The sequence below is a fragment of the Corythoichthys intestinalis genome, chromosome 1, assembly GCF_030265065.1.
Source record: "Corythoichthys intestinalis isolate RoL2023-P3 chromosome 1, ASM3026506v1, whole genome shotgun sequence".
Classification (NCBI taxonomy): domain Eukaryota; kingdom Metazoa; phylum Chordata; class Actinopteri; order Syngnathiformes; family Syngnathidae; genus Corythoichthys; species Corythoichthys intestinalis.
In genome coordinates, this window is record NC_080395.1 from 10,896,383 (window position 1) to 10,920,941 (window position 24,559).

The window sequence follows — 24,559 nt, forward strand, 5'->3', positions numbered from 1 at the left end:
TGAAGGTCTTGAGCATGTGTTTTTGGGCCATTTGAAAAATAAATAAATATATATATTATGGCCGTCAAAATTATCGCGTTAACGCGCGGTAATTAATTTTTGATATTAATCACGTTAAAATATTTGACGCAATTAACGCACATGTCCCGCTCAGACAATATTCTGCCTTTTGGTAAGTTTTACGGCAAGGCTTTTTGTGCTGTCTAACAGCGAACTCTTGTGGTCGCTTTGCGACATGGTTTGTTATTTTCTTGCCAGTTCAATATGGCTGCACGACGTCTCGGGCTGGCGCCTACGTTGTAACGTTGTGCTTATATGATCCGTGGACAAGATTTGTCCGTAAGTATAGTTGTTGTAAAGAATGTACATATTATGTTAGTAAGCGAAATGTTATATTTTTTGTATGAGATGCTTTTTGTTTATGTTTAGTGAACCTGTATAGCGTGCTAAGCTAACGTTGTTGCTAATGCAATGCTTGTGTACTTTTTTTTTTGTACTGTAGTTTTACGACGGTCTAAAGAGGACAATGGTTTGAGGCTATTTTATTAATAAATCAGATGAAAAAGGAAGAAGTCTGATTATTAAGGCGTCGTTCCCTGGCTGTCTAGCTTTGGAAAAAGTAGACACTTCGGAGTGAGGACAGCATAGACTGATTTCAATGACAGTAGTGTGAAATGCCCACTACAGTCCTTATGTACCATATGTTGAATGTATATATCCATCTTGTGTCTTATCTTTCCATTCCAACAATTTATTTTACAGAATATATACATAATTTACAGATAAATGTGGCATATTTTATAGATGGTTTGAATTGCGATTAATTGCGATTAATTACGATTAATTTTTAAGCTGTAATTAACTCGATTAAAATTTTTAATTGTTTGATAGCCCTAATATATATATATTTTTTTTTTTTTTTTTGTGGAAAAACTGCAAACAAAGTCTGAGGTAAACTGTTTTTTGTTTTGAACCTATTTGCGTTCAAAGTCCCTTCAGCAATTATATTTTTGTAAATGATCACTTCAAATACCGTGTGGAAATACAAATGAAGTTGACTGACCACATAACACAATTAGTGAAAATAATGTACACAGAACACAAGAAAACAATTGTTCATTATTTTGAACATGCTTTTTATTCATTTTTATTCAGGATTTCACTCAATCCTGTCATCTTCGGCACTCTACCTGCTTGTCGTCTTCCATTTTCATCATAGCAAGCGACAGTAGCACGACCAATGAGTTTAGAGGGATTTGGTATTGCGATTGTTCCATCAGCTCATTGGTCAAAAAGCAGGATAGGCAGGGGAATGCGTTTCCCTGCATATTCTTGTAAATCACGATACCAGTATTCGTTCGTTACACAAATAAGATACTATTTTGTTTCATAATTACCCAGTGTGGCTTCTTGCGTGCGATACTAAATTTCGCTTCTCAGTGAATCTTAAACCACAAAGTGCGCAGGAAAAAGGCTTTTCCCCAGTGTGTATCCTTGTATGTATTTTTAACCGATCCTTCCTAGAAAACCGTTTCTCACAAACGGAGCAGGCGAATGGCCTCTCTCCAGTGTGTGTAGGCTTATGCTTTTCTAAATCTGTCTTCTGACGGAATCTTTTACCACAAAGTGAGCAGGGAAAAGGCTTTTCTCCGGTGTGTGTGCTTATGTGTTTATTTAAATTTCCCTTATGGTTGAATCGTTGACCGCAAACTGTGCAGAGAAAAGGCCTTTCTCCAATGTGGGTGCTTGTGTGTTTGGTAAAATTTTCCTTGACGGTGAATCTTTTACCACAACACATGTAGACCAAAGGCTTGTCTCTTGTGTGCGTACTCTGATGCTTTTCTAAATTAATTTTTTGAGAAAATCTTTTATCGCAAAGTGTGCAGGTGAAAGGCTTCTCTGTAGTGTGTGTGCGCTTATGTATTTCTAAATTACTTTTCTGAGAATACCTTTTATCGCAAAGTGTGCAGGTGAAAGGCTTCTCTCCAGTGTGTGTGCGCTTATGTATTTCTAAATGAGCCTTCTGAGAAAATCTTTTATCGCAAAGTGTGCAGGTGAAAGGCTTCTCTCCAGTGTGTGTTTTTGTGTGAATGTTTAAACCTGCCTTCGTCCAGTATTTTTTATCACAAAGTGTGCAGGCAAAAGGCTTCTCTTCAGTGTGCGTGCTTGTGTGTTTGTTTAATTCTTCCTTCTCGGTAAATCTTTTACCACAACGTGTGCAGACAAAAAGCTTTTCTGTAATGTGTGTAATAAGCATATGTCTCGTTAACTGATACCTTCGACCAAATCTTTTCTCACATAATGAGCAGGCGTAAGGCTTCTCTGCAGTGTGTGTTTGCATGTGTCTTGTTAATGCATGCTTCTGATGAAATCTTTTCTCACATATGGAGCAGGCGAAAGGCTTCTCTCCAGTGTGTTTGCTTGCATGCCTCTTTAAACTTTTGTTCTCGATGAATCTTTTACCACAACAAGTGCAGACAAAAGGCTTTTCTCCAGTGTGCGAACGCTTATGTATTTCCAAATGAGATTTCCGAGAAAATCTTTTATCACAAAGTGAGCAGGGAAAAGGTTTCCCAACCTTGCATTCTTTTTTGTTCGTTTTCCTTGATGACTTGTTTAAGGATTTCGAAGCATTTTGGTCAAAGTCAACATCTTCCTCATTAGTATCAGTGTCAGAAGAGTGTGACGTTACGTCGTCGCTGCCTGAAAGCGGAGCGAAGAGCCCGTCTGGTTGCGATAGTCCATCTCCTTCTGTTGTCAGGTGCTGAAAGGAGTTGTTGCTCGAAGGTTTCGCTGCTCCGCTCGCTTCGTTTGGACCTTCATCTTCCTCACTCTTCACACTGACAGTCATTGGAAACTTGGGGATTTCATCTTCCTGTTCTTCTTCTTTAATGCTGGGGGTCTCTGGCTCCGCCTCCTGTTTGATGTACTGCATCTTAGACTCCGACTCCTGTTTAACGTGGAGGGGATTGTGCTTTTCAGGTTGAAGATCTTCTACAGCGACGTCTGTGGGACACTACGTGAGAAAAAAAAAAATCATGTGATTTTTTCAAGTCAAACCTTTGCCTTAATTTTCATGTTGCTTATTTTTCACCGACAAGAAGAACCCATTAGCAGGGGTGAAAGTGGACCGGAACGAGCAGGATCTCTGTAGCGGCATGAGTTTATTTACACGAGGGACTTACGGTCTGCCCGATCCTAGCTAGTAGTATTGACGCAGGAGGGCCACGTCTCGCGTCAAATAATAAACTCTGCCGTTCTTTTCTCGTGCGTCGCGTTGAGCCGCTTCTGGGACGCGTCTAACACGCGGCCGCACTGCGATTGGTGAGCATTGGCCGACTGACTTTAACGCCCGCGTTTCACTGCGTTCTCGCGGCGGCCACGTTGTCGCGCTGTTGATGTTTCTGGGTTATACTGTCCTACCATGTTGGTCCTCATTAGAGAAGACAGAGTAAATATATTCTACACAAAGAAATTGTAACCCGATCGACTCACAGTCTTGAAAAGTAAGGGTTACATTACGTCAGAAACTCGTTCAGTACACCTCCATTCCGAACCGAGCACCCCGAACCGAAACGGTTCAATACAAATACATGTACTGTTACACCCTTACTGATTTACTATGTTAACGTTAATTAAACTGAAAAATATTGTAAACTCTCCTCAGCTGTAAGAAGTGTCGTGAACCAAGGTTTACACCCTTCTTCCCAGTTTTCATTTTTGTTTATGTTGTCTTAATGCAGCCCAAAAGAGCTTTCATTTTTTTGTTGAGTTTGGCTGTGCTTGTGGACAAAAACAGTCATGTTTTTTTCCTGAAGGAAGGCTCCATTTTTATTGATTTTTGTTGTTCCCTGACTAAGAAGTTTTTCTGTTATATTTATTTAGACAGACAATTTTGAGTGGTATTAAGACAAATGTTTATTTTTTTTTGCATTCCTGTATAGTTAATAAAGGATTAACAATTTTGTATTTCTTTGTATGTTAATACACAAATCTGTACAATTTAAATTTGCTAATAAAATCCAGACATCTATTCCGGAAGTTTTCAAAATGCATCTTTTGTAGTTTTTGAAAACAAAGGTTTGAATCAGTGTAAATCTAGAAATAAGTGAAATTATCTGCCAGTGCTTCAAGTAAATTTTACTCAAATTTCTTGAAATAAGTAAAATAGCGAACTGAAAATAAGCTTAACAGACTTATTTTAAGCAAAAACTTCTATATTTAATCTTAAACAAAAAATGTGTGTCAGAAATGTTCTTAATTCAAGAATAGATATTGCTCAAAACATTATTTGAAAGCATTTTTTGTATATTTAGGTGAAAAATGAATTTTAGATTTTTCAGCTAAATAAGAACAAATGGTAATATTTACTAAATGTATGTAAAAGAATCTGACACATTAATCTGTTCACTAGACTTTAAATCTTAAAAAAAGATGAAGAAAATTATTAGACCAAATTTAAGAAAAATTATCAGATTAACACGTTATACTGTAAATTTGCAGTGTGAAAGTTAGTATAAATCATTACAGATTTATTTTGCATTCATCATTTAACCTATCAATTAATTACTGTAGGTTCTTAATGGTGGGAACTGTAGCCCTGACCGCCGTTCACCCAGTCTGTTTGGTCTTATTATGTCCCGTCCCCAGCAAAAAGTTACATGCAGGTTGTGCCGTTATATCGTCCCTACCAATATTGAGATCAAACCTACACCCTTGCCTGATAATTTTGAGAAACTTCCTATGTATAGGGAATAGGACGTACTACGTCATTGTTTGGATACGCCTCCATGCTGGTAATATCCTTTACTTCCGGTCCGGCAGACTCAACGCGGATTGTAACGTGTGGTAGTGCCAAACTAATTCCTTCGGTGTATTCGAAAGAACACATAGGTGTGTATTGTTGTGTTACCAGGTGCAACAGCGTCTCCACGACAAAAGAGGGGTGAGGAAAATTGGACTCATTTTTCACCGTTTTCCTGCATGGAGGACCAATGAATGGGACCAAATGTCAGAGATCACGAAGGCACGACGGATGGCTTGGGTCGCGGCGGTTCGTCGGAAAAGCATTTCTTTTGATCATATTTCTGCTGGAATGAGATTGTGTTCCCGTCATTTCTACTCTGGTAAATTGAACGATTTATCCACTGTTTTGGTTTCAATACACGTTTTTTTTTGTTTGTTTGTTTACCGCTATCTAAATCTGCCTCGGTAGCAATGCTCACCTACATTTGTTGTGTTCCTTGCATATGAAATACTGACAACACATCCTGATTGGTCACCATCTCTCTTCTTGGGTTGTTCTGAGGTCAAGCGCACCACATCGGAGCGTTATGAGAGGTTGGAAAGGCGAAGAGTGCACGCTGCAACTTTGTTTGCTGTGCTCTTACAAACATGAGCCCAAGTGTTGTTGTGAAAAGTCAATAAAATGTGAATACCAAAACATGACTTGAACAAGTTCTTGAAAAACTAACTGCTTGTTGTTTACTTCACCTCTTCATAATAAACAGGTGTAAAGATTACAAAGTCAGGTGATTTAATATAATGTTATTCTATTTGGAATATGCATTAACAATGTTTGGACAGTGTTGTACACAAGAACTGGGACTGGTAAATTGCAATAGATTTATTTCAATTAATGCAACTTCTCCAATACAATATTTGAACTGACAGTTTAAAATCTTTAAATTAGTGCAAACAAGGCCCACCCTCTCACGGGGGCAGCAAAAATTAGATAATAAATTATAAGTAATATACAATTACAAGATTGCAATAAACATGTCTTTGTCAAAGCAGTTTAAAAAAACTATTCACTGGCCTTGGGTAAATTTCCAGACAGAATAAATATGTGCTTTAAAGTTCTTGCATTTCTTTTATAAGTATTGCAAGTTCTCCAACACAATATTTGAACTGACAGTTTAAAATCCTTTTAGTGCAAAATGGCCCACACTCTGGCAGGGGGCAGCAAATATTATAATATACAATATAATAAATTATAAAAAGCAATATACTATATAAATTAGGGCTGTCAAACGATTAAAATTTTTAATCGAGTTAATTACAGCTTAAAAATTAATTAATCGCAATTAATCGCAATTCAAACCATCTATAAAATATGCCATATTTTTCTGTAAATTATATATTCTGTAAAATTGTTGGAATGGAAAGATAAGACACAAGATGGATATATACAGTAGGGAGAACAAGTATTTGATACAATGCCATTGGGAAAACCCATTGGCAGTGTATCAAATACTGTTCTCCCCACTGTACATTCAACATACGGTACATAAGGACTGTAGTGGGCATTTCACTCTACTGTCATTTATATCTGTCTATGCTGTCCTCACTCCGAAGCGTCTACTTTTTCCAAAGCTAGACAGCTAGTGAACGACGCCTTAATAATCAGACTTCTTCCTTTTTCATCTGATTTATTAATAAAATAGCCTCAAACCATTGTTCTCTTTAGACCGTCGTAAAACTACAAGAAAAAGTACACAAGCATTGCATTAGCAACAACGTTAGCTTAGCACGCTATACAGGTTCACTAAACATAAACAAAAAGCGTCTCATACAAAAAATAGAACATTTCGCTTACTAACATAATATGTACATTCTTTACAACAACCATACTTACGGACAAATCTTGTCCAAGGATCATATAAGCACAACATTACAACGTAGGCGTCAGCCCGAGACGTCGTGCAGCCATATTGAACTTGCAAGAAAAAAATAAACCATGTCGCAAAGCGACCACAAGAGTTCGCTGTTAGACAGCACAAAAACCCTTGCTGTAAAACTTACCAAAAGGCAGAATACTGTCTGAGCGGGACATGTGCGTTAATTGCGTCAAATATTTTAACGTGATTAATTTAAAAAATTAATTACCGCGCGTTAACGCGATAATTTTGACAGCCCTAATATAAATACAAGATTACAATAAAATGTGTGTTTTTCAAAGCGGTTAAAAAAAAGAAAAAATTCTGTGGCCTTAGGTAAATAAAGGTGAATAAATATGTACATTATAGTTCTTGCATTTCTATTTTAGATATTCCAACTCCAACACAAAAAAAAACACTATTTAAATTGACAGTTTAAAGTCAGTGATGACCCATGGCCTTAAAATTGAGTCTCGTTGAGGCGCTGAGAGTGCAAAACCTGTTAGGGCAGAGAGAAAAAAATAACACAATCCAGTCTTTAGTCATTGTTTTGAAATCAATGTGAAAGTAAATAAAAGCACTAGAGTAAACATGCATTTAGTCATTTAGCTGCCGTTTCAACATGGATACAGTCAAGTGAACTATAAGATGATAAATGCTGGATCAACAGTTGATAATGTAGAAAGCAATGGATTAACAACAAGAGTGTAGATTTGGTCTTAACATTGGTAGGGATGATTTAACAGCATAACATGCATGGACACTTTTTGCTGGGGATGGGACATTAATAAAACCATTAATAACACCAAACAGATTATTAAAGGGGGTCAGGGCTATATTTCTCATGAATATGAGCCTCATTAATGAGATCATTTTAATCCAAATATTTAAACACAAATTACATTTACATGCAAAATAAATACAAACTTGTTATTACAGTGTGTTGTGCTTTAGGTTTTACTTTCGTGCACCAGGGAACAATGAGTTAAACAATGGCGATATGTTAACAACATTTCGTGCACTGGGGTACAGAAATGTAAACAAGGCAAGACAGACACTGTGAGAACAGCACGTAGCCTACCTGTGAGCAGACGAGTCTGTTGCTTTGAAAATCTGTAGGTCCTAAACCCATCCATTAGTGAACTGGACATGAGCCTCAAGGGATTTGCAATTTTTCAACTGAACCAATGTGGAGGCACTCACACCGCAGACAAGGTATGCGATGATGTCGTTTGTTGTCAAGGAGGGCAAGTCGTCCAAATTGTTGCTCCATGCCTTCTTTGGCAGCAAGTATGGGTCTACGTGGTTAATAAAAGTTATTTTTTTAAAGTACCGGTTTTGAGCCTCGACTGACAGCGTTTCCCTGTAAATGCCACGATGACTTTGCTTTTTTAACATGATTCCTGCATAAAAACTATCCCAAGGCAAAGTAAACAGCAAGACTGGTTACAATCCGCATTGAGTCTGCCGGACCGGAAGTAAAGGATATTACCAGCATGGAGGCGTATCAAAACAATGACGTAGTACGTCCCATTTCCTATTGGGGACATTCTTGAGTCACTACTTTTTCAGCAACCAAAAATCAACAAGTAGTTATCTGTAAATGCCCCATCATCAACAAGTCTGATAATGCATGAAAAGTAAAATAAGTATCGTCATGATCTTACCCTCATTTTGTTTGATTTTTCAGTTTTTCATCGTGACCTGGATTTCATCTCATCTTCCACGCCTCGACTCTTTGGCTTGTTCAGATTGCGTTAGCCTTCAGTCAGTCGTATTATGAGGCATCTTTAAGACAAGTCGAAACGCGTCTTATACAATAAAAAGTAATCACTTTAAAGTTAAACGACCGACCCATTTTAAAATAAAATTTACAACTCGGAGGTGGGATAAAGCCAAATCATTCGGAATGCGTTCACGTGTTTTAGCTAGCGAGCTAAACTAAACGAAGTTAGGTAGTCCTGGGAAACTTCAACATAAAGCCAAACGACTTCCACTAAGCCTTAAATTGGGACTTTTTAGTCCACTAAATTCTTACTTGGGTACTTACCCGGTGAGAATACTTTGAAAGAGCTCGTTTGATTCCGAGAAGAGTACAGGAAAGAACTGCAAACACGAATGAGTACACAAATGGTGCGTCCAGTGAACCGGAAGTAAAAAAGTTCAGGCACTGAAACTTCACTGTAATACTTTGAAACGTTTGGAACCAAAACTACTTCACTTCACTGGACTCCAAAAATATTTAATCAATCCGATGAATAAATCCGAATTTGGCTCATAACTATAAATAACTCAATTTTTAAGGCTCAGAACGTATTTCGGAAATCTCCACGTTTAAAATTCGGTCTTAATCCAACTTCCTGTCCTGCTTCCGCTGCACTTCTTCCATCAAGGCACATAACAATGAACTCGCTTCATTTTAAAGCATTAGAGCTTCTCAGGCTAACTTGGTTTAGCTTTTTTCGCAGCCATGAGCTCTAATGAGTCCAAAAGTACAAAAGAAGAAGAACAAGCGTAGAACAATTGTTAAAGGAATGTGAAGAGAAGGGACAGTCAGGAGTGGTCGCTGTTGGCAAAAACCTACCACTCAAAGCAGGTTCTTTGTCAGTATGAATTTGATAAAATATATCTAATATATAATATATTATATAATTGAATATGAATATATATATACTATATATATATGTTTAATTATAGGCTATAAATCAATAAAGTAATACAATGCTCATCAAAACTAAATGAATGAATTCAAAATACACATGGACTTTGTCTCAAGTAAAGTGTTTTTTAATATATAATAGGGCTGTCAAACGATTAAAATTTTTAATCGAGTTAATTACAGCTTAAAAATTAATTAATCACAATTAATCGCAATTCAAACCATCTATAAAATATGCCATATTTTAATGAAAATTATTGTTGGAATGGAAAGATAAGACACAAGATGGATATATACATTCAACATACGGTACATAGGGACTGTATTTGTTTATCATAAAAATAAATCAACAAGATGGCATTAACATTATTAACATTCTGTTAAAGCGATCCAAGGATAGAAAGACTTGTAGTTCTTAAAAGATAAATGATAGTACAAGTTATAGAAATTTTATATTAAAACCCCTCTTAATGTTTTCGTTTTAATAAAATTTGTAAAAATTTCAATCAAAAAAATAAACTAGTAGCCCGCCATTGTTGATGTCAATAATTACTTACACAATGCTCATGGGTGCTGAAGCCTATAAAATCAGTCGCACCCAAGTGCCAGCAGAGGGCGGCAAAACTCCATAAAACACTGGTAACGTGGGCATTTCACTGCACTGTCATTTAAATCTGTCTGAGCGGAGCATGTGCGTTAATTGTGTCAAATATTTTAACGTGATTAATTAAGAAAATTAATTACCGCCCGTAAACACGAAAATTTTGACAGCCCTTTTATTTTATTTTATATATATATATATATATACACATACATACATACATATATATAAGAGTTATAAAATGATTCACAATAGAGGAAGTCTAAAAAAAAAAAAAGTCAGTTGGGAAAGAAGAAAAATCGTAATAATAAGAAGGTCAAGTAATTCGATAATCAATCGGATTGGAAAATTTTACAATGCACAAGAGTAATAAAGACATCTTCCCTGGAACCATTCAAATAAAAGTTTGGAAATGGAACAAACAATCAACAAAAGGAAGTATCTCAGTTATTTCAAATAATAATGCATTTTATTTCCAAGCGCCTTTCAAGCAAAGGCGTATGTTTGGTGTCAACATTGGTAGGGGAGATATAACAGCATAACCTGCATGTACAACCCCTAGCAAAAAGTATGGAATCATCAGTATCGGACGAGCACTCACTCAGACATTTTATCATGTAGAAAAAAACTCAGATAAAAAGCTTGAAAAAATAATTAGTTCAAAAGTGCAACTCTTTAGCATTCAGAAACACTAAAAGAAATGAATAAAAAAAACATTGTGGTGGTTAGTAAATGTTACTTTTATGGAGCAATTGTAGGGAAATATATATGGAATCACTCCATTCTGAGGAAAAAAGTATGGAATATGAGAAACAAACAAAAAAATAACAATCAAAACACATCTCTAGTATTTAGTAGCACCACCTCTAGCTTTTACGACAGCTTGCAGTCTCTGAGGCATGGACGTGATGAGTATTCTTCATCAATTTGGTGCCAAGTCTCTGATTGCAGTTGCCAGATCATTCTTGCAGGTCGAAGCCTTGCTGTGGACCATTTTCCCCCCCAATTTTCACCACAGGTATTCAATAGGGTTGACATCTGGGCTATTTGCAGGCCATGACATTGACTGGATGGGTCTTTCTCCAAGGAATGCTTTAACAGTTTTAGCTCTGTGGCATAATACATTGACATCTTGGAAAATGACAAACATATTTTCAGTTGAAGGGATAAAAAAACACTGTCTAAAATTTCAATGTAAACTTTTGCATTTATTGAAAGTTTAACCACAGCTATCTACCCAATGCCTTTGACTGACATGCAGCCACATATCAAGGACTGAGGGAATTTTGATGTTTTCTTCAGGCAGTTATCTTTGTAAATCTCACTGGAACAGCACCAATCCAAAGTTCAAGCATCATCACCTTGTCAGGAGTCAAGGATCTGCATTGGAGTGCATGTGAGTGCTCGTCCGAGACTGGTGATTCCATACTTTTTGCTAGGGGTTGTACACTTTTTGCTTGGGACGGGACATTAATAAGACTAAACAGATTGGATGAACGGGGCAAAGGGCCACATTTCTCATGAATATGAACCTAATTAATTGATAGGCTAAATGATCAATGCAAAATAAATCTGTATCAACTGATAATAACTTTTACTTGCATTGGTTCAGGTGATACACTGTTCAATCCTAACCTTTGTTTTCAAAAACTACTAAGGAAACATTTTGAAAATTTCCAGAATAAATCTTTTATTAGCAAACATAAACATAATGAAAATAATTCACTTAATAATGGTGGGGTCAGTTCTAGTCTTACCGCATATGGGAAGACAATCTACATTCCCTATATAACTGAACTTATATAATGCAAATAAGGTTGCTTAAAAATTTGTGGGGACAATTTTAGCATCCTGAAAAGTTGATAATGTCTCTACCGTCCCTATGCAAACCTACGCCCTTGATTTCAAGACATTCAAGATCAGAAAATTAGAGGAGGTCAAAGTTACAGGAAAGAAATCATAACATAAAATAAAACAAATGATCAAGCGGGATATGATCATTTACCCAGATATGTTTTGAGCCCGGATTTGAAAAGTGAGACGTTATATTGAGTACCAGAGAGTTATAGAGTTCCAGAGCTGTGGGACAGAATGGCTAAACATAACCGTCACTCTTTATTTTTTTTTTAATGTGAAAAGTGATTTTAAAATAATAATAATAATAATAATGATAAAATTATATTAATTTCACTCAAACCTGAATTAAGTACATGTTTAAGTGATAAAAGCACATGGAAACACAAAAAATACTCAAACAAAAACATCTCTCCTGGTAAATAGAAAACGGTATAATTTAACCCTTAAGGTGCTGAGCCTCTGTGTGTGAGTGTGTGTGTTTTTGGCCATTTTAAAATATACATTTGGAAAAACTGCAAACATAAACTGAGGAAAACTTTTTTTTTCCAACAAGTGTGTTCTAAGTCCCCTCTGCAATGATATTGTTGCAAATGATCACTCCAAATACCGTGTGGAAATACAAATGAACTTGATTGAATAAAAAAAAAAAAAAAACTATTAGTGAAAATGAAGTACACAGAAGACAAGAAAACAAATGATCATTATTTTGAACATGCTTTATACTCATTTCCCTCAATCCTCTCATCTTCCACACGCTAACTGCATGTTGTCTTCCGGTTTCATCATGTCAAGCGACAGTACCACGACCAACGAGTTGAGTGGGATTTGGTATTGTGATTGTTCCGTGAGCTCATTGGTCAAAAAGCAGGAGAGGTGGGGGAATTCATTTCCCTTGTAAATAACTCCACCAGTATTTGTTCGTTCAACAAATAAGACACTATTTTCAGTTTCATGATTCCTCAGTGTGGCTTCTTACGTGCAATATTAAATGTCTCTTCTTCATGAATCTTATACCACACATTGTGCAGGAAAATGGCTTTTTCCAGTGTGTATTCTTGTATGCATTTTTAACCGATCCTTCCGAGAAAACCTTTTCTCACAAAAGGAGCAGGAGAAAGGCTTCTCTCCAGTGTGTGTACGCTCATGCTTGACTAAATCAGTCTTCTGAAGGAATCTTTTACCACAAAGTGAGCAGGGAAAAGGCTTTTCTCCAGTGTGCGTGCTTATGTGTTTCTTTAAATATCGCTTCTGGGTGAATCGTTGACCACAATATGTGCAGACAAAAGACCTTTCTCCAATGTGGTTGCTTGTGTGTTTCTTAAAATTACCCTTGTCGGTGAATCTTTTACCACAACGCGTGGAGACAAGAGGTTTGTCTCTAGTGTGTGTACTCCGGTGCATTTCTAAAATAGTCTTCCGAGAAAATGTTTTATCACAAAGTGTGCAGGTGAAAGGCTTCTCTCCAGTGTGTTTGCGCTTATGTATTTCTAAATTATTTTTCTGAGAATACCTTTTATCGCAAAGTGTGCAGGTGAAAGGCTTCTCTCCAGTGTGTGTGCGCTTATGCATTTTTAGATTAGCCTTCTGAGAAAATCTTTTTTCGCAAAGTGTGCAGGCGAAAGGCTTCTCCCCAGTGTGTATGCGCTTATGTATCTCTAAATTAGTATTCCGAGAAAATCTTTTGTTGCAAACTGTGCAGGCAACAGGCTTCTCTTCAGTGTGTGTACATGTGTATTTGTTCAATTCTCCCTTCTTGCTGATTCGTTTACCACGTGTGCAGACAAAAGGCTTTTCTCCAGTGTGTGTAGTACGCGTATGTCTCGTTAACTGATACTTTCGATAAAATTTTTTCTCACATAGGGAGCAGGCATAAGGCTTCTCTCCAGTGTGTGTGCTTGCGTGTCTCTTTAAATTTCCCTTCTCGGCGAATTTTTTACCACATGTGCAGACAAAAAGCTTTTCTCCAGTGTGTGCACGCATATGTATTTCTAAATGAGACTTCCAAGAAAATCTTTGACCACAAAGTGAGCAGGGAAAACGTTTCCCAACCGCACATTCTTTTGTGTCCCTTTTCGTTGATGACTTGTTTAAGGATTTTGAAGCATTTTGGTCAAAGTCCTTATCCTCCTCATCGGTGTTAAAGTCAGAAGAGTGGGACGTTACCTCGTCGCTGTCCGAAAGCGGACTTAAGAGGCCGTCCGGTTGCGATTGTCCTTTTGCTTTTGTTGTCACGTGCCAAAAGGAGCTGTCGCTCGAAGGTTTCGCTGCTCTATTCTCTTCGTTTGGACCTTCTTCATCTTCTTCAGTCTTCACACTGATTGTCATTGGAAACTTGGGGATTTCGTTTTCCTGCTGTTCTTCTTTACTAATGGGGGTCTCTGGCTCCGCCTCCTGCTTGATGTACTGCATCTCAGACTCTGACTCCTGTTTAACGTCGATGGGATCGTGGTTCTCAGGTTGAAGGTGTTCTATAGCGACGTCTGTGGGACACTGGGTGAGGGCAAAAAAAATAAATACACGTGATTTTCTTAAGTAGAGACTGCCTTGATTTTCATGTCGCATATTTTTTATCGACTGCTAATAAAAGAGCTCATTGCTAAATACCATCCTCGTTGCACTTCCTTTTCATGACACAATGTATCTTGGTGGGAAGGAATGTTATGTATGCATTACTTATTCAGTATTATATCACTACATGGTATCAGTTGTACATGTTGAGTGAGGTATGTACAAAAAGCGCTAAATGAAGAAGTGAGAACCAGCCAACAGTGTCTGCGTTGCTTGGTGTCAATGTAAAAACTGAGTTTCCCCTACATTTGAAATATCGTGGTGGGCCGCCACACCAAAATAAAAGCTGCCACGGCTTGCAAATGATTTTTTTTTTTTTTTTAAGATTTAAACATCCACTAATTTATTATTTGTATGATTTCACATGATACCTAAATGTATGAAGCTCATTTGTACGCACTATTTGCCATAAGTCGTCTGAAATAGCACCTAAAATACAAATTGTTCCTTTTCACGCTTTATTTTGAAAAGCGCAACAGCTCAACTGAAAGTTTGCGGCTGGTACGTCGGCTTGCGCAGGGATGAAAATCGGGAGAAAAACCCATTGAAACAAATCATGATATGAATTTGTACGAACAATCAGAAAAGTAACTCCCACATAGACACTTCAGTTTGAACTGAAGTTGGATTGGCTAATATAAATTTAACATATTTGGTTTAAATCCAAATGGGTAATCCATTGAATGTGTTTCAGAATATGGACCAGGTCAGCATGATGTCAAAGATGGCATCACAGACTGTTGAATGGGGAGTGCTGCTGACGGCAACCATCGGCCGTTGCGTTGACAGTACCCATCTCAACAGTGAACTGTGAGATTTTTCTTCAATGAACAAAGTAAGACATTTGGTCAACTGTACATTCTACAGAACTGTACAATGTAAGTTTGACCTGCATAAGTGTCATTTCCTAGATCTCATTTTTTTCTAATTCCTGTGTCGGTGAAGACAGACTTGAGGAACGGGGAACGTCTTGCAACACGCCTCACATTGACTATTAATGGACCACCTATTGTTGGTTTCCTCCACCCCCCCAGGAAAATCAAGTGTTTCCAGGCGGGATACAAACTGTGCAAATAAATCTTGGTTATGGTTCTTGGAGGAAAAAAATGTTTTAATAAAATCTTATTTGTCATGATATGAACCAAATTCGGCACGGCACAACATGATGGGGTTGTCCGTCTCCGAAGCAGCCTATCACCACTACCACCACAGCTTCAAAAACAAATCCAAGGGGAGACCCTGAAAAGTGTTTACATTTAGACATAAAAAGGAGCGACATGCCATTACCCTCATTTTCTTTTGTTTTTCAGTTGTTCGTCGTGATCCTGGATTTTATCTCATCTTCCACGTCTCAAGTCTTTGGCTCGTTCAGGATTGCGTTAGCCTTCAGTCAGTCGTATTTTGTGGCATCTTTAAAACAAGTCGAGAAGCGTTTTACACAGTTAAAGTAATCACTCTAAAGTACGAGTAACGAGCGACCCCTTTTTAAATAAAATGGGTAGGATTAAGCTAAAGCAATCGGAATGCGTTCACGTGTTTTAGCTAGCGAGCTAAACTAAGCGAAGTAAGCTAATCCTGGCAAGCTTCAAGATAAAGCCAAGCGACTTCCACTAAGATTTAAATTGGGACTTTTTCGTCCACTAAATTATAACTTCGGCACTTAGCCGATTAGAATGCTTTGAAAAAGCTCGTTTCGTTCGGAGAAGATGACAGGAAAGAACTGCAAACACGGATGAGAAATGGTGCGTCAAGTGAACCGGAAGTAACAACGTTCAGGCGCTGGAACTTCAGTGTAATACGTTAAAACTTTTGGTACCAAAACTACTTCACATCACTGGACTGCAAAGAAATGTAATCAATCCGATACACAAATCCGAATTTGGATCATAACTATCAATAACTCAATTTTGAAGGCTCAGAACTTTTTCGTAAATCCATAAATTTAAAGTTCGGTCTTAGTCCACCTTCCTGTCCTGCTTCCGCTGCACTTCTTCCATCAAGAAACAACAATGAACTCGATTCATTTTAAAGCATGAAAGCTTCTCGGACTCGTTTGGCTATTCCAAAAGTACAAAAGAAAAAGAATACGTGTAGAATAACTGTGAGAACCCCAATTTGGCCAAATTTCAAAATTGTCCTATATGCATGTGTCATCGGAAAGCTTAAAATGTCAATTTTCTGGGGGAAGAAAATTTTTGAACACAAGGGCATTAAAAAAAAATAATAATTAAACAGCAAAACTCTAACTGGAGGCAACAGCACACGAGAGCAGAATTAAAGACGCCACAATTTTAACAAGATATTATCGCGTACTTACCTTGTTTTGATCCATAAACTCCATGGAGCATATATCACAGAGCGTCAAGACACAGCTGTGATTGGCCACAGCCGGATTTTTTGGGGGGATTCAGACATTCAGAAACATAAGTACAAATTACATATTATGCGGAGTGAAAAGGAATATATTTTGAAGATCGCACAAACATTGACTTTTAAATCATAAGGAAATGAATAAGTAGTCTAACATAAATGAACAAATATAAGTCCAAAGTGTACATTGACAGCTAACATGTTCTGAACCTCCCCATCAGAGCAAATAAAACTAATTATGATAAATAAGCCTCCTTCACTCTTTTGTTGCTCTTAAAGACTTGATCCATTTTATGGTGCTTTGCCCTTTTTTTTTTGTCACATCAATTCAACCTTTTTTTTTTTGGGGGGGGGGTTTTCCAGAAAACATCCACATCTGAACCAATCAGAGCTATCTATCTCCGCTGATCACATGTCAGTACGTCAGCCAATTGAACGGATGAATGAGTTCAGCCGTTTTGCTTTGCTGCGTGCATTCGCACATTGACGTTACTCATCATCGTCAGACTCATAACCGCAGCAGCTGGGGAAACCTCCATGCCGTCCGTGGAATAAAATAAATAATAAGTATTGGTGGAAACGGAATCCGCTACACAAGCACTTTATTATGCTTGTTGTTAACACTTGTGTATGTAAATCTGATGTTGGTAGGTTGTTTTCTTTTTGGAGATGAAATGCATGTGTGGCAGCTTTGAATTTTTTTTTTTTTAACCAGGCATGCAAACTGGTTTGGGGTGAAAAAGGTGACAAAGTAACATGGACACACGGCATGCGCGGAAAAGTGCATTTCATAGTGGAACCAGGGACATTTCGAATTAAACACAGTACATAACAATTTAACATATACAAGTCTAAATCTCTCATCCTGAAATCAGAACATATAGGACGCATTAAGTAGCAAATTATACAAAATCTAAATTATAAAATATACAGAATGACCCATTTGCATTAAGCAGAGAACAGCTGTACAGCATAAAATATAAATTTACAGATACAGTATAAATTCCATTAACTAATATGAGATAGATAGAATAAAATAGTTACAAGTCTTCAAAAGCATTAACTGTAGTGATCATAACTTTACATTCAACCAAAGCAATTAGTCCCATGGTCCTTAACTTCGATTGATAGGGCATCATACTGGATAAACAGAAGTACACCTGCAAGCTGTTTTATGAACGGGGGTGTTTACGAACAGCGCGGGAATGGGGGTACTTTCAAATGCGACCTGTAGCAGAGCTCTCCGGTTTGATAAACTCTCGATGGCTAAACAAATGAAACGACCTCCACAACAAGGCAAAACTCTTCCCTTTCTGTAATTATCAAAGAGTATAGAGGAGCCTTAAATAACTCATTGTCAAAAATAAATGGTGACCATTCAGAACTTTACTAACAAAGCCCTGAACATGACTTGTATGGAAGGCACTAGTTCATCACTCTAGTTACCTCATTGCTCGTGATTTATTTTTTATCGTTAACAAGCGCTTGACAAAGGGCCCTTAAATGACTCGTGACAACGCCAACTGGCGACAATTAAGATCCCAACTGACGTTCGCTAACTTTACTAGCAAAGCCCTGTGTGAAAGGCGCTAGTTAGCCCCTCCGCAGTTAGAGCTACATCGAGTAACTGCGTTCTACGAGGCGGTGAAATATCGAGGACTATCTGAAGTCAGTTATCAAGAAATTAAGCGAATACTTATGTTATAGACACCATTTAAGCGCAGGAATTGATCAAACGACACGATTGAATGATTTATGAAGACTATTATAGGCCATCACTCAAACTTTTAGCTTTAAGAAGTTAACCATTTTTGGACATTAATCCCTTACCTTGCCGCAATTTCCAACGGGTCCGGGCGAGAAGCTGGGATGGAGAGGAGTTCGGCCTCTTCATTGCTGATTGGTGATAACTGTGCTCTCGTCTCTCACGCTTAATTTCAATCTTTAGTTGTCATGAAAAGAGAGTGGCAGTGATAGGTCTAGGTGAGTGTAGTTTTGAGCATGGACTACAGTTTTGAAGTTAACGGTTTCACTCGCACGTTGAAATGCCCCCCCCCCCCCCCATTTGTTTCCCCTCGGATCAACGCGATTCAGAAGAATGACCCATTTTGATTTCAAAACAGCGAAATTTCGCCGAAAGGCAGCAAGTTTGCATGCCTGTTTAACATAGCGTTTTGACAGCTGCCGTCATATTTTCGGAATCAAAGCACCGTGTATCGAAACAGCATTCCGGCCCTGATTCTTATAGCGGAACTACGTTCCGGCCCTGAATCTTATAGCGGAACTGCGTTCCTGACTGTTCTGGCCCACTTTCACCCCTGCCTATAGAGAGTAGAGACACACGGATCGAAATAGCCACGGGCTGGGGGTTGGGAGGTAATTATTTATAAAAGAAGAAAACTAAAAGAGAAAATTACGTATTATTTTTCAAAAATCCCCAAAGTAAACCTGGTATAAGAATTTTCACAATTTGCTTGAACACAGTTTAATAGGGTAAAACCATGTTTAACACCACCAGATGTCCTCGGACTCCTCACCACACACCCAGGTCAAAAAGGAAAAGTGAGCGGGCAGAGGGGGCTGGGGTGTATGCGGCGGCTTAGAGGCACTCAGATGGCTTTTTTTTTTTTCTTTTTAAAGGTTTTTTCTCGGTGGCGTGTCTGCACTCAGCCAGCACACACACATACGCACCAAAAAAAAAGCCCAGTCAAAAGGGGAACTTTGGTCATGTAGAGGCAAAGGGACCCCCCCCCCCCCTCTATGGACGCGCCTGGTCCTCCATGCCCATGCCGCCTCGTTGTGACATTTACGAATATGAACTTTGGATAAGTTTGTCGAAACAACCATGTCATTTCAAACGTGTAACTGCAAGGATGATCTGAGTTTTTTTCTTTTTTTTTCTCCCTTTTTAAGTTTATTAGCTCTTCGTCAGTACTGTATTTCCAAACCCGGAAGTGTGACATAATTTCTGGAACGCAACAGAAGACTATCGAAAGCGAGCACATCAGCGGCAACGAAACAAATGAAGGATTCATACAGAATCGGTTTCTCAGTGTCGGTAAACAGGGGTCTCCATGGTAAAACGGACAAACTAAAAATAGTCCGGGGGCATAATGCGCCATGAAACTGCTATAGCAACATATAAACATATTGCTCTTTCAAACACAACAGTTCTTTTGGCTTACAATACAGCATTTTTATTAAAAAGAGGGGTGCAAGAGCAGAAATGGCTTTTTCAGCCTTGTGTGTTTTCCGACATATACTGTATCTTGGATAGTTGTGAAAAAGAACAGCACCTGAAAAATAATTATGTTCTTTATGTCATTTCATATCAGGGTTTAGGGTTAGGGTTTAGTAATTTTTCAGTGTATTTGTATTTCAGTGTGTTTGCGCTTATGTCTTTCCAAATTACTCCTACGATTAAATCTTTTATCGCACAGTGTGCAGGCATAAGGCTTCTCTCCGGTGTGTGTTCTTGTGTGACTGTTTAATGCTGCCTTCCAGAAGAATTTTTTATCACAAAATGTGCAGGTAAAACGCTCCTCTCCAGTGTGGTTTCTTGTGTGCGATACTAATTGTACCTTCTGAGTGAATCTTTTACCACAAAGTGTGCAGGCAAAAGGTTTCTCTCCAGTGTGTGTTCTTGTGTGAAGGTTTAGATTTGCCTTCGTGAAGTATTTTTTATCACAAAGTGTGCAGGCAAAAGGCTTCTCTCCAGTGTGTGTTCTTGTGTGAATGTTTAATTTTTCCTTCCAAAAGAATTTTTTATCACACAGTGTGCAGGCAAAAGGCTTCTCTTTAGTGTGTATGATTGTGTGTCTGTTTAAATCTCCCTTCCTGATGAATCTTTTACCACAAACTGTGCAGGCAAAAGGCCTCTCTCCAGTGTGGTTTCTTGTGTGAAGGTCTAAACCTTTCTTTGTGAAGTATTTTTTATCACAAAGTGTGCAGGCATAAGGCTTTTCTTCAGCGTGTGTTTTTGTGTGTTTGTTTAAACCTATCTCCCTGAGGAATCTTTTACCACAACATGTGCAGACAAAAGGCTTCTCTTCAGTGTGTATGATTGTGTGTTTGTTTAAATCTCCCTTCCGACTGAATCTTTTACCACAAAGTGTGCAGGCAAAAGGCTTGTCTCCAGTGTGGTTTCTTGTGTGCAATACTAAATATGCCTTCCGAGTGAATCGTTTACCACAACACGTGCACACAAAAGGCTTCTCTCCAGTGTGTGTTTTTGTGTGAATGTTTAAACCTTCCTTTGTGGAGTATTTTTTATCACAAATTGTGCAGGCAAAAGGCTTCTCTCCAGTGTGTGTTCTTGTGTGCAATATTAAATATGCTTTCCGAGTGAACCGTTTACCACAACATGTGCACACAAAAGGCTTCTCCCCGGGGTGTGTACACATGTGTCTTTTTAAATGATGTTTCGAAGCATAAGTTTTATCACAAAATGAGCAGGGAAAAGGCTTCTCTCCAGTGTGGTTTCTTGTGTGTAATACTAAATGTTCCTTCTGAGTGAATCGTTTATCACAACACGTGCACACAAAAGGCTTCTCCACGGTGTGTGTACGCATGTGTACTTTTAAAGAACATTTCCATGAAAATTTTTTATCACAAAGTGAGCAGGGAAAAGGTTTCCCAACCGCACATTCTTTTGAGTCTGTTTTAAATGACGACTTGTCTAAGGAGTTTGAAGCATTTTGGTCGAAGTCATCCTCCTCCTCATCAGTATCAAAGTCAGAAGAATGTGACGTTATGTCGTCGCTGTCTAAAAGAGGAGCTAAGAGGCTGTCCGGTTGCCATCGTCCCTCTCCTTTTGTTTCCACGTACTGAAATGAGCTGTTGCTCAAAGGGTTTGCTGCTCCGCTGTCTTCGCTTCGTCCTTCGTCTTCTTCGCTCTTCACACCGACACCCATTGGAAACTTGAGAATTTCAACTTCCTGTTTTTCTTCTTTAATGTCAGGGGTATCTGGCTCCGCCTCCTGTTTGATCCACGGCATGTCAGACTCCTCCTCCTGTTTAACGTGGAGGGGGTCGGGCTTCTCAGGGTGAAGATCTTCTACAGTGACGTCTGCGGGACTCTGGGTGGGGAAAAAAAAAATCACGTGATTTGCTGACGTCGGATGTATATAGAGAAAAACTGGTAGTCCCCAGGTAACGACGTACCTGACTGATGTGATTTTAACTTTACGACGCTGGAGTCTCCAGTCTTTATTTTATAATGTTGACTTTTGTTTTGTGATGCATGCTTTTATTTTGGCGTAGGAAACGTAGGGCAGGTAGTACTACCGCACGCGAGACTTGCAAGTCAGAGCGCATTTACACACGGACGCATTTGCTCACAGTGGGTATGGTGCAATTCAGTATTCTTTTTCATCCAAACACGAGAACCTGTGTATCTACCAAAAAGTTCTATTTTGGTTTCATCTAACCATAACACATTCTCCCAGTCCTCTTGTGGATCATCCAAATGCTCTCTAGAGAACCGCAGCCGGGCCTGGACGTGTACTTTCTTCAGTAGGGGGACACGTCTGGCAGTGCAGGATTTGAGTCCCTGGCGGCGCATTGTGCGACTTTGTTACTGTGGTCCCAGCTCTCTGTAGGTCATTCACTAGGTCCCCCCCGTGTGGTTCTGGGATTTTTGCTCACCGTTCTTGTTATCATTTTGACGCCACGGGGTGAGATCTTGCATGGAGCCCCAGATCGAGGGAGATTATCAGTGGTCTTGTATGTCTTCCATTTTCTAATATTTGTTCCCACAGTTGATTTCTTTATACCAAGTGTTTAACCTATTCCAGATTCAGTCTTCCCAGCCTATTGCAGGTCTACAATTTTGTCTCTGGTGTCCTTCGACAGCTCTTTGGTCTTGGCTATAGTGGAGTTTGGAGTGTGACTGACTGAGTTTGTTGACAGGTGTCTTTTATACCGATAATGAGTTAAAACAGGTGCCATTAATACAGGTAACAAGTGGAGCCTTGTGAGACCTCATTTGAAGAAGTTAGACCTCTTTGATAGCCAGAAATCTTGCTTGTTTGTAGGTGACCTAATACATATTTTCCACTGTAATTTGGAAATTCTTTAAAAATCAAACAATGTGATTTTCTGTTTTTTTTCACATTCTGTCTCTCATGGTTGAGGTTTACCCATGTTGACAATTACAGGCCTCTCTAATCTTTTCAAGTAGGAGAACTTGCACAATTGGTGGTTGACTAAATACTTATTTGCCCCACTGTACATAAAATGCGTAGCTGATTACAGCTACATTACCCTACGTAATAATCCAACTTTCTTTCTCATAGCAATAGTACAACTTACATCTCGTACTCCTTCTTTTTCCTTTTATTTGGCCCCAATATGCACTACAACGAACGGCCGGGCTGCACAGCCGGGGCACCAGCGGAAGACAACCAAATGGACATCCAGGATGCCAGGCGGCAGACGACCGAGCAGAACAACCAGAAGGACGCCCGGGATGCCAGGCGCTGGACGACCGAGCAGAACGACCAGGACCTCCAGTGCAGCGGACGATGCCGTTGAGTGCAGAACAGAGCCCACGCCACAATGCTCGCCCACTCGCATCCCCCACACCCTCCAGTGTCCCGCGACTCAGCCGAAAACGCGCATGGCCAAACCAGTCCCCCCCGAACACAAGTTCCCCAGGCGAATTCCGCCACGAGGCAGTGGTCACCACAAAAGAAAGACTCAAAAAAATCCATCTTGATCAGAGGCGGCGATGAGGGAAACGTTTACCCCGGCTGTCGCGGCCACAACAGGGTCATCTCATTTAGTTATGTGTAAATAAATTGTTATTTTGCAATCAAAAGCTATATTTGTCTTGTTGTTTATGTTATTTTGTAGAATGAAAACATGCAGATGTTTGGGATGTCACAAAACAAAAAATAGCAAATGCTTATCGATACCCGTCCCCCAACAGCCCGGGACGCACAGTCAAGCATGTTTGTGTTACAGTCCAGTTATTATCAGTTTAAAAAAAAATAAAAATAAAAAAATTTTCACATATCATTCAAAAGTCATTGATTGCCATGTAATTTCACATATTGTCAATTTGAGTGGGTTCATTGTATCAGTTGATGTCCAAGTTGGTGTAGGGAGTTTAGTTTATTTCTATATTTCTTAAACTTCTCCTCGCAGGCCCTGTCCTTGGGAGATAAAATACTCATACAGCGCTTTTTTTTCTTTTTGCAAGCGTTGATAAGCGCCTTGGTCATCCAATGTTTGTTTTGTATTCTTTGTCTCGTGCAGTCTCAAACCAAGTCTGATATTGCACGAAAAATACAACAACTAATGTCATGATCTTACCTCCATTTTCTTTTTTTTTTTCCTCCAGATGTTCGTCTTGACCTGGATTTCCTCTCCTCATTTTCCACGTTCTACTCTTTAACTTGATGTTTCGGATTGCGTTGGCCTCCAGTCAGTAGTAATTTGTCGCATCTTAAAGACAAGTCGAGAAGCGTCTCATACAATGAAAAGCAATTACGCTCATGTTAACCGATCGACTTTTCCTGAAAACAAACTTTACAAAGAGGAAGTGGCGTTCAGCCAAAGCAATCGGAATGCGTTAACTTGTCTTAGCTAGTGAGCTAAGCTAAACTAAACTAAGTTAAGTAAGCCTGGGAAGCTTCAACATAAAGCCAACCGACTTCCACTATGCTTTAAAATGGCACTTTTTAGTCCACTAAATTCTTACTTCGGTACTTACCCAATGAAAATGCTTTGATGGAGGTCGTTTGGTTTGGAGAAGGGAACACGAAAGAACAGCAAGCCCCGGATGGGTACATAGAGGTTGCGTCAAGATAACCGGAAGTAGAAACGTTCAAGTGCTGAAAC

General features: G+C 38.8%; 2 protein-coding genes across 5 annotated transcripts; both read right to left on the reverse strand.

The window, feature by feature from the left end:
* Positions 1-1,115: 1,115 nt before the first annotated feature.
* Positions 1,116-9,074, reverse strand: LOC130916487 (gastrula zinc finger protein XlCGF57.1-like). Of its 2 annotated transcripts, XM_057837256.1 has the most exons (3): positions 8,710-9,073; positions 8,327-8,447; positions 1,116-3,016 (listed from the first exon to the last, which is right to left on the reverse strand). In XM_057837256.1, the coding sequence occupies exons 2-3, from the start codon at positions 8,330-8,332 to the stop codon at positions 1,394-1,396; spliced, it is 1,629 nt and encodes a 542-aa protein (XP_057693239.1). In that variant the 5' UTR covers positions 8,333-8,447; positions 8,710-9,073; the 3' UTR covers positions 1,116-1,393. The 2 variants fall into 2 exon arrangements, with proteins under 2 accessions (XP_057693239.1, XP_057693248.1); XM_057837265.1 differs by lacking the exon at positions 8,327-8,447 and having other exon boundaries at positions 8,710-9,074.
* Positions 9,075-10,317: 1,243 nt separating this feature from the next.
* Positions 10,318-24,559, reverse strand: LOC130927998 (gastrula zinc finger protein XlCGF57.1-like). Of its 3 annotated transcripts, XM_057854172.1 has the most exons (4): positions 24,432-24,559; positions 24,032-24,163; positions 15,632-15,754; positions 10,320-14,266 (listed from the first exon to the last, which is right to left on the reverse strand). In XM_057854172.1, the coding sequence occupies exons 3-4, from the start codon at positions 15,635-15,637 to the stop codon at positions 12,785-12,787; spliced, it is 1,488 nt and encodes a 495-aa protein (XP_057710155.1). In that variant the 5' UTR covers positions 15,638-15,754; positions 24,032-24,163; positions 24,432-24,559; the 3' UTR covers positions 10,320-12,784. The 3 variants fall into 3 exon arrangements, with proteins under 3 accessions (XP_057710164.1, XP_057710155.1, XP_057710148.1); XM_057854181.1 differs by lacking the exon at positions 15,632-15,754 and having other exon boundaries at positions 10,318-14,266; XM_057854165.1 differs by lacking the exons at positions 10,320-14,266; positions 15,632-15,754 and adding an exon at positions 19,606-21,792.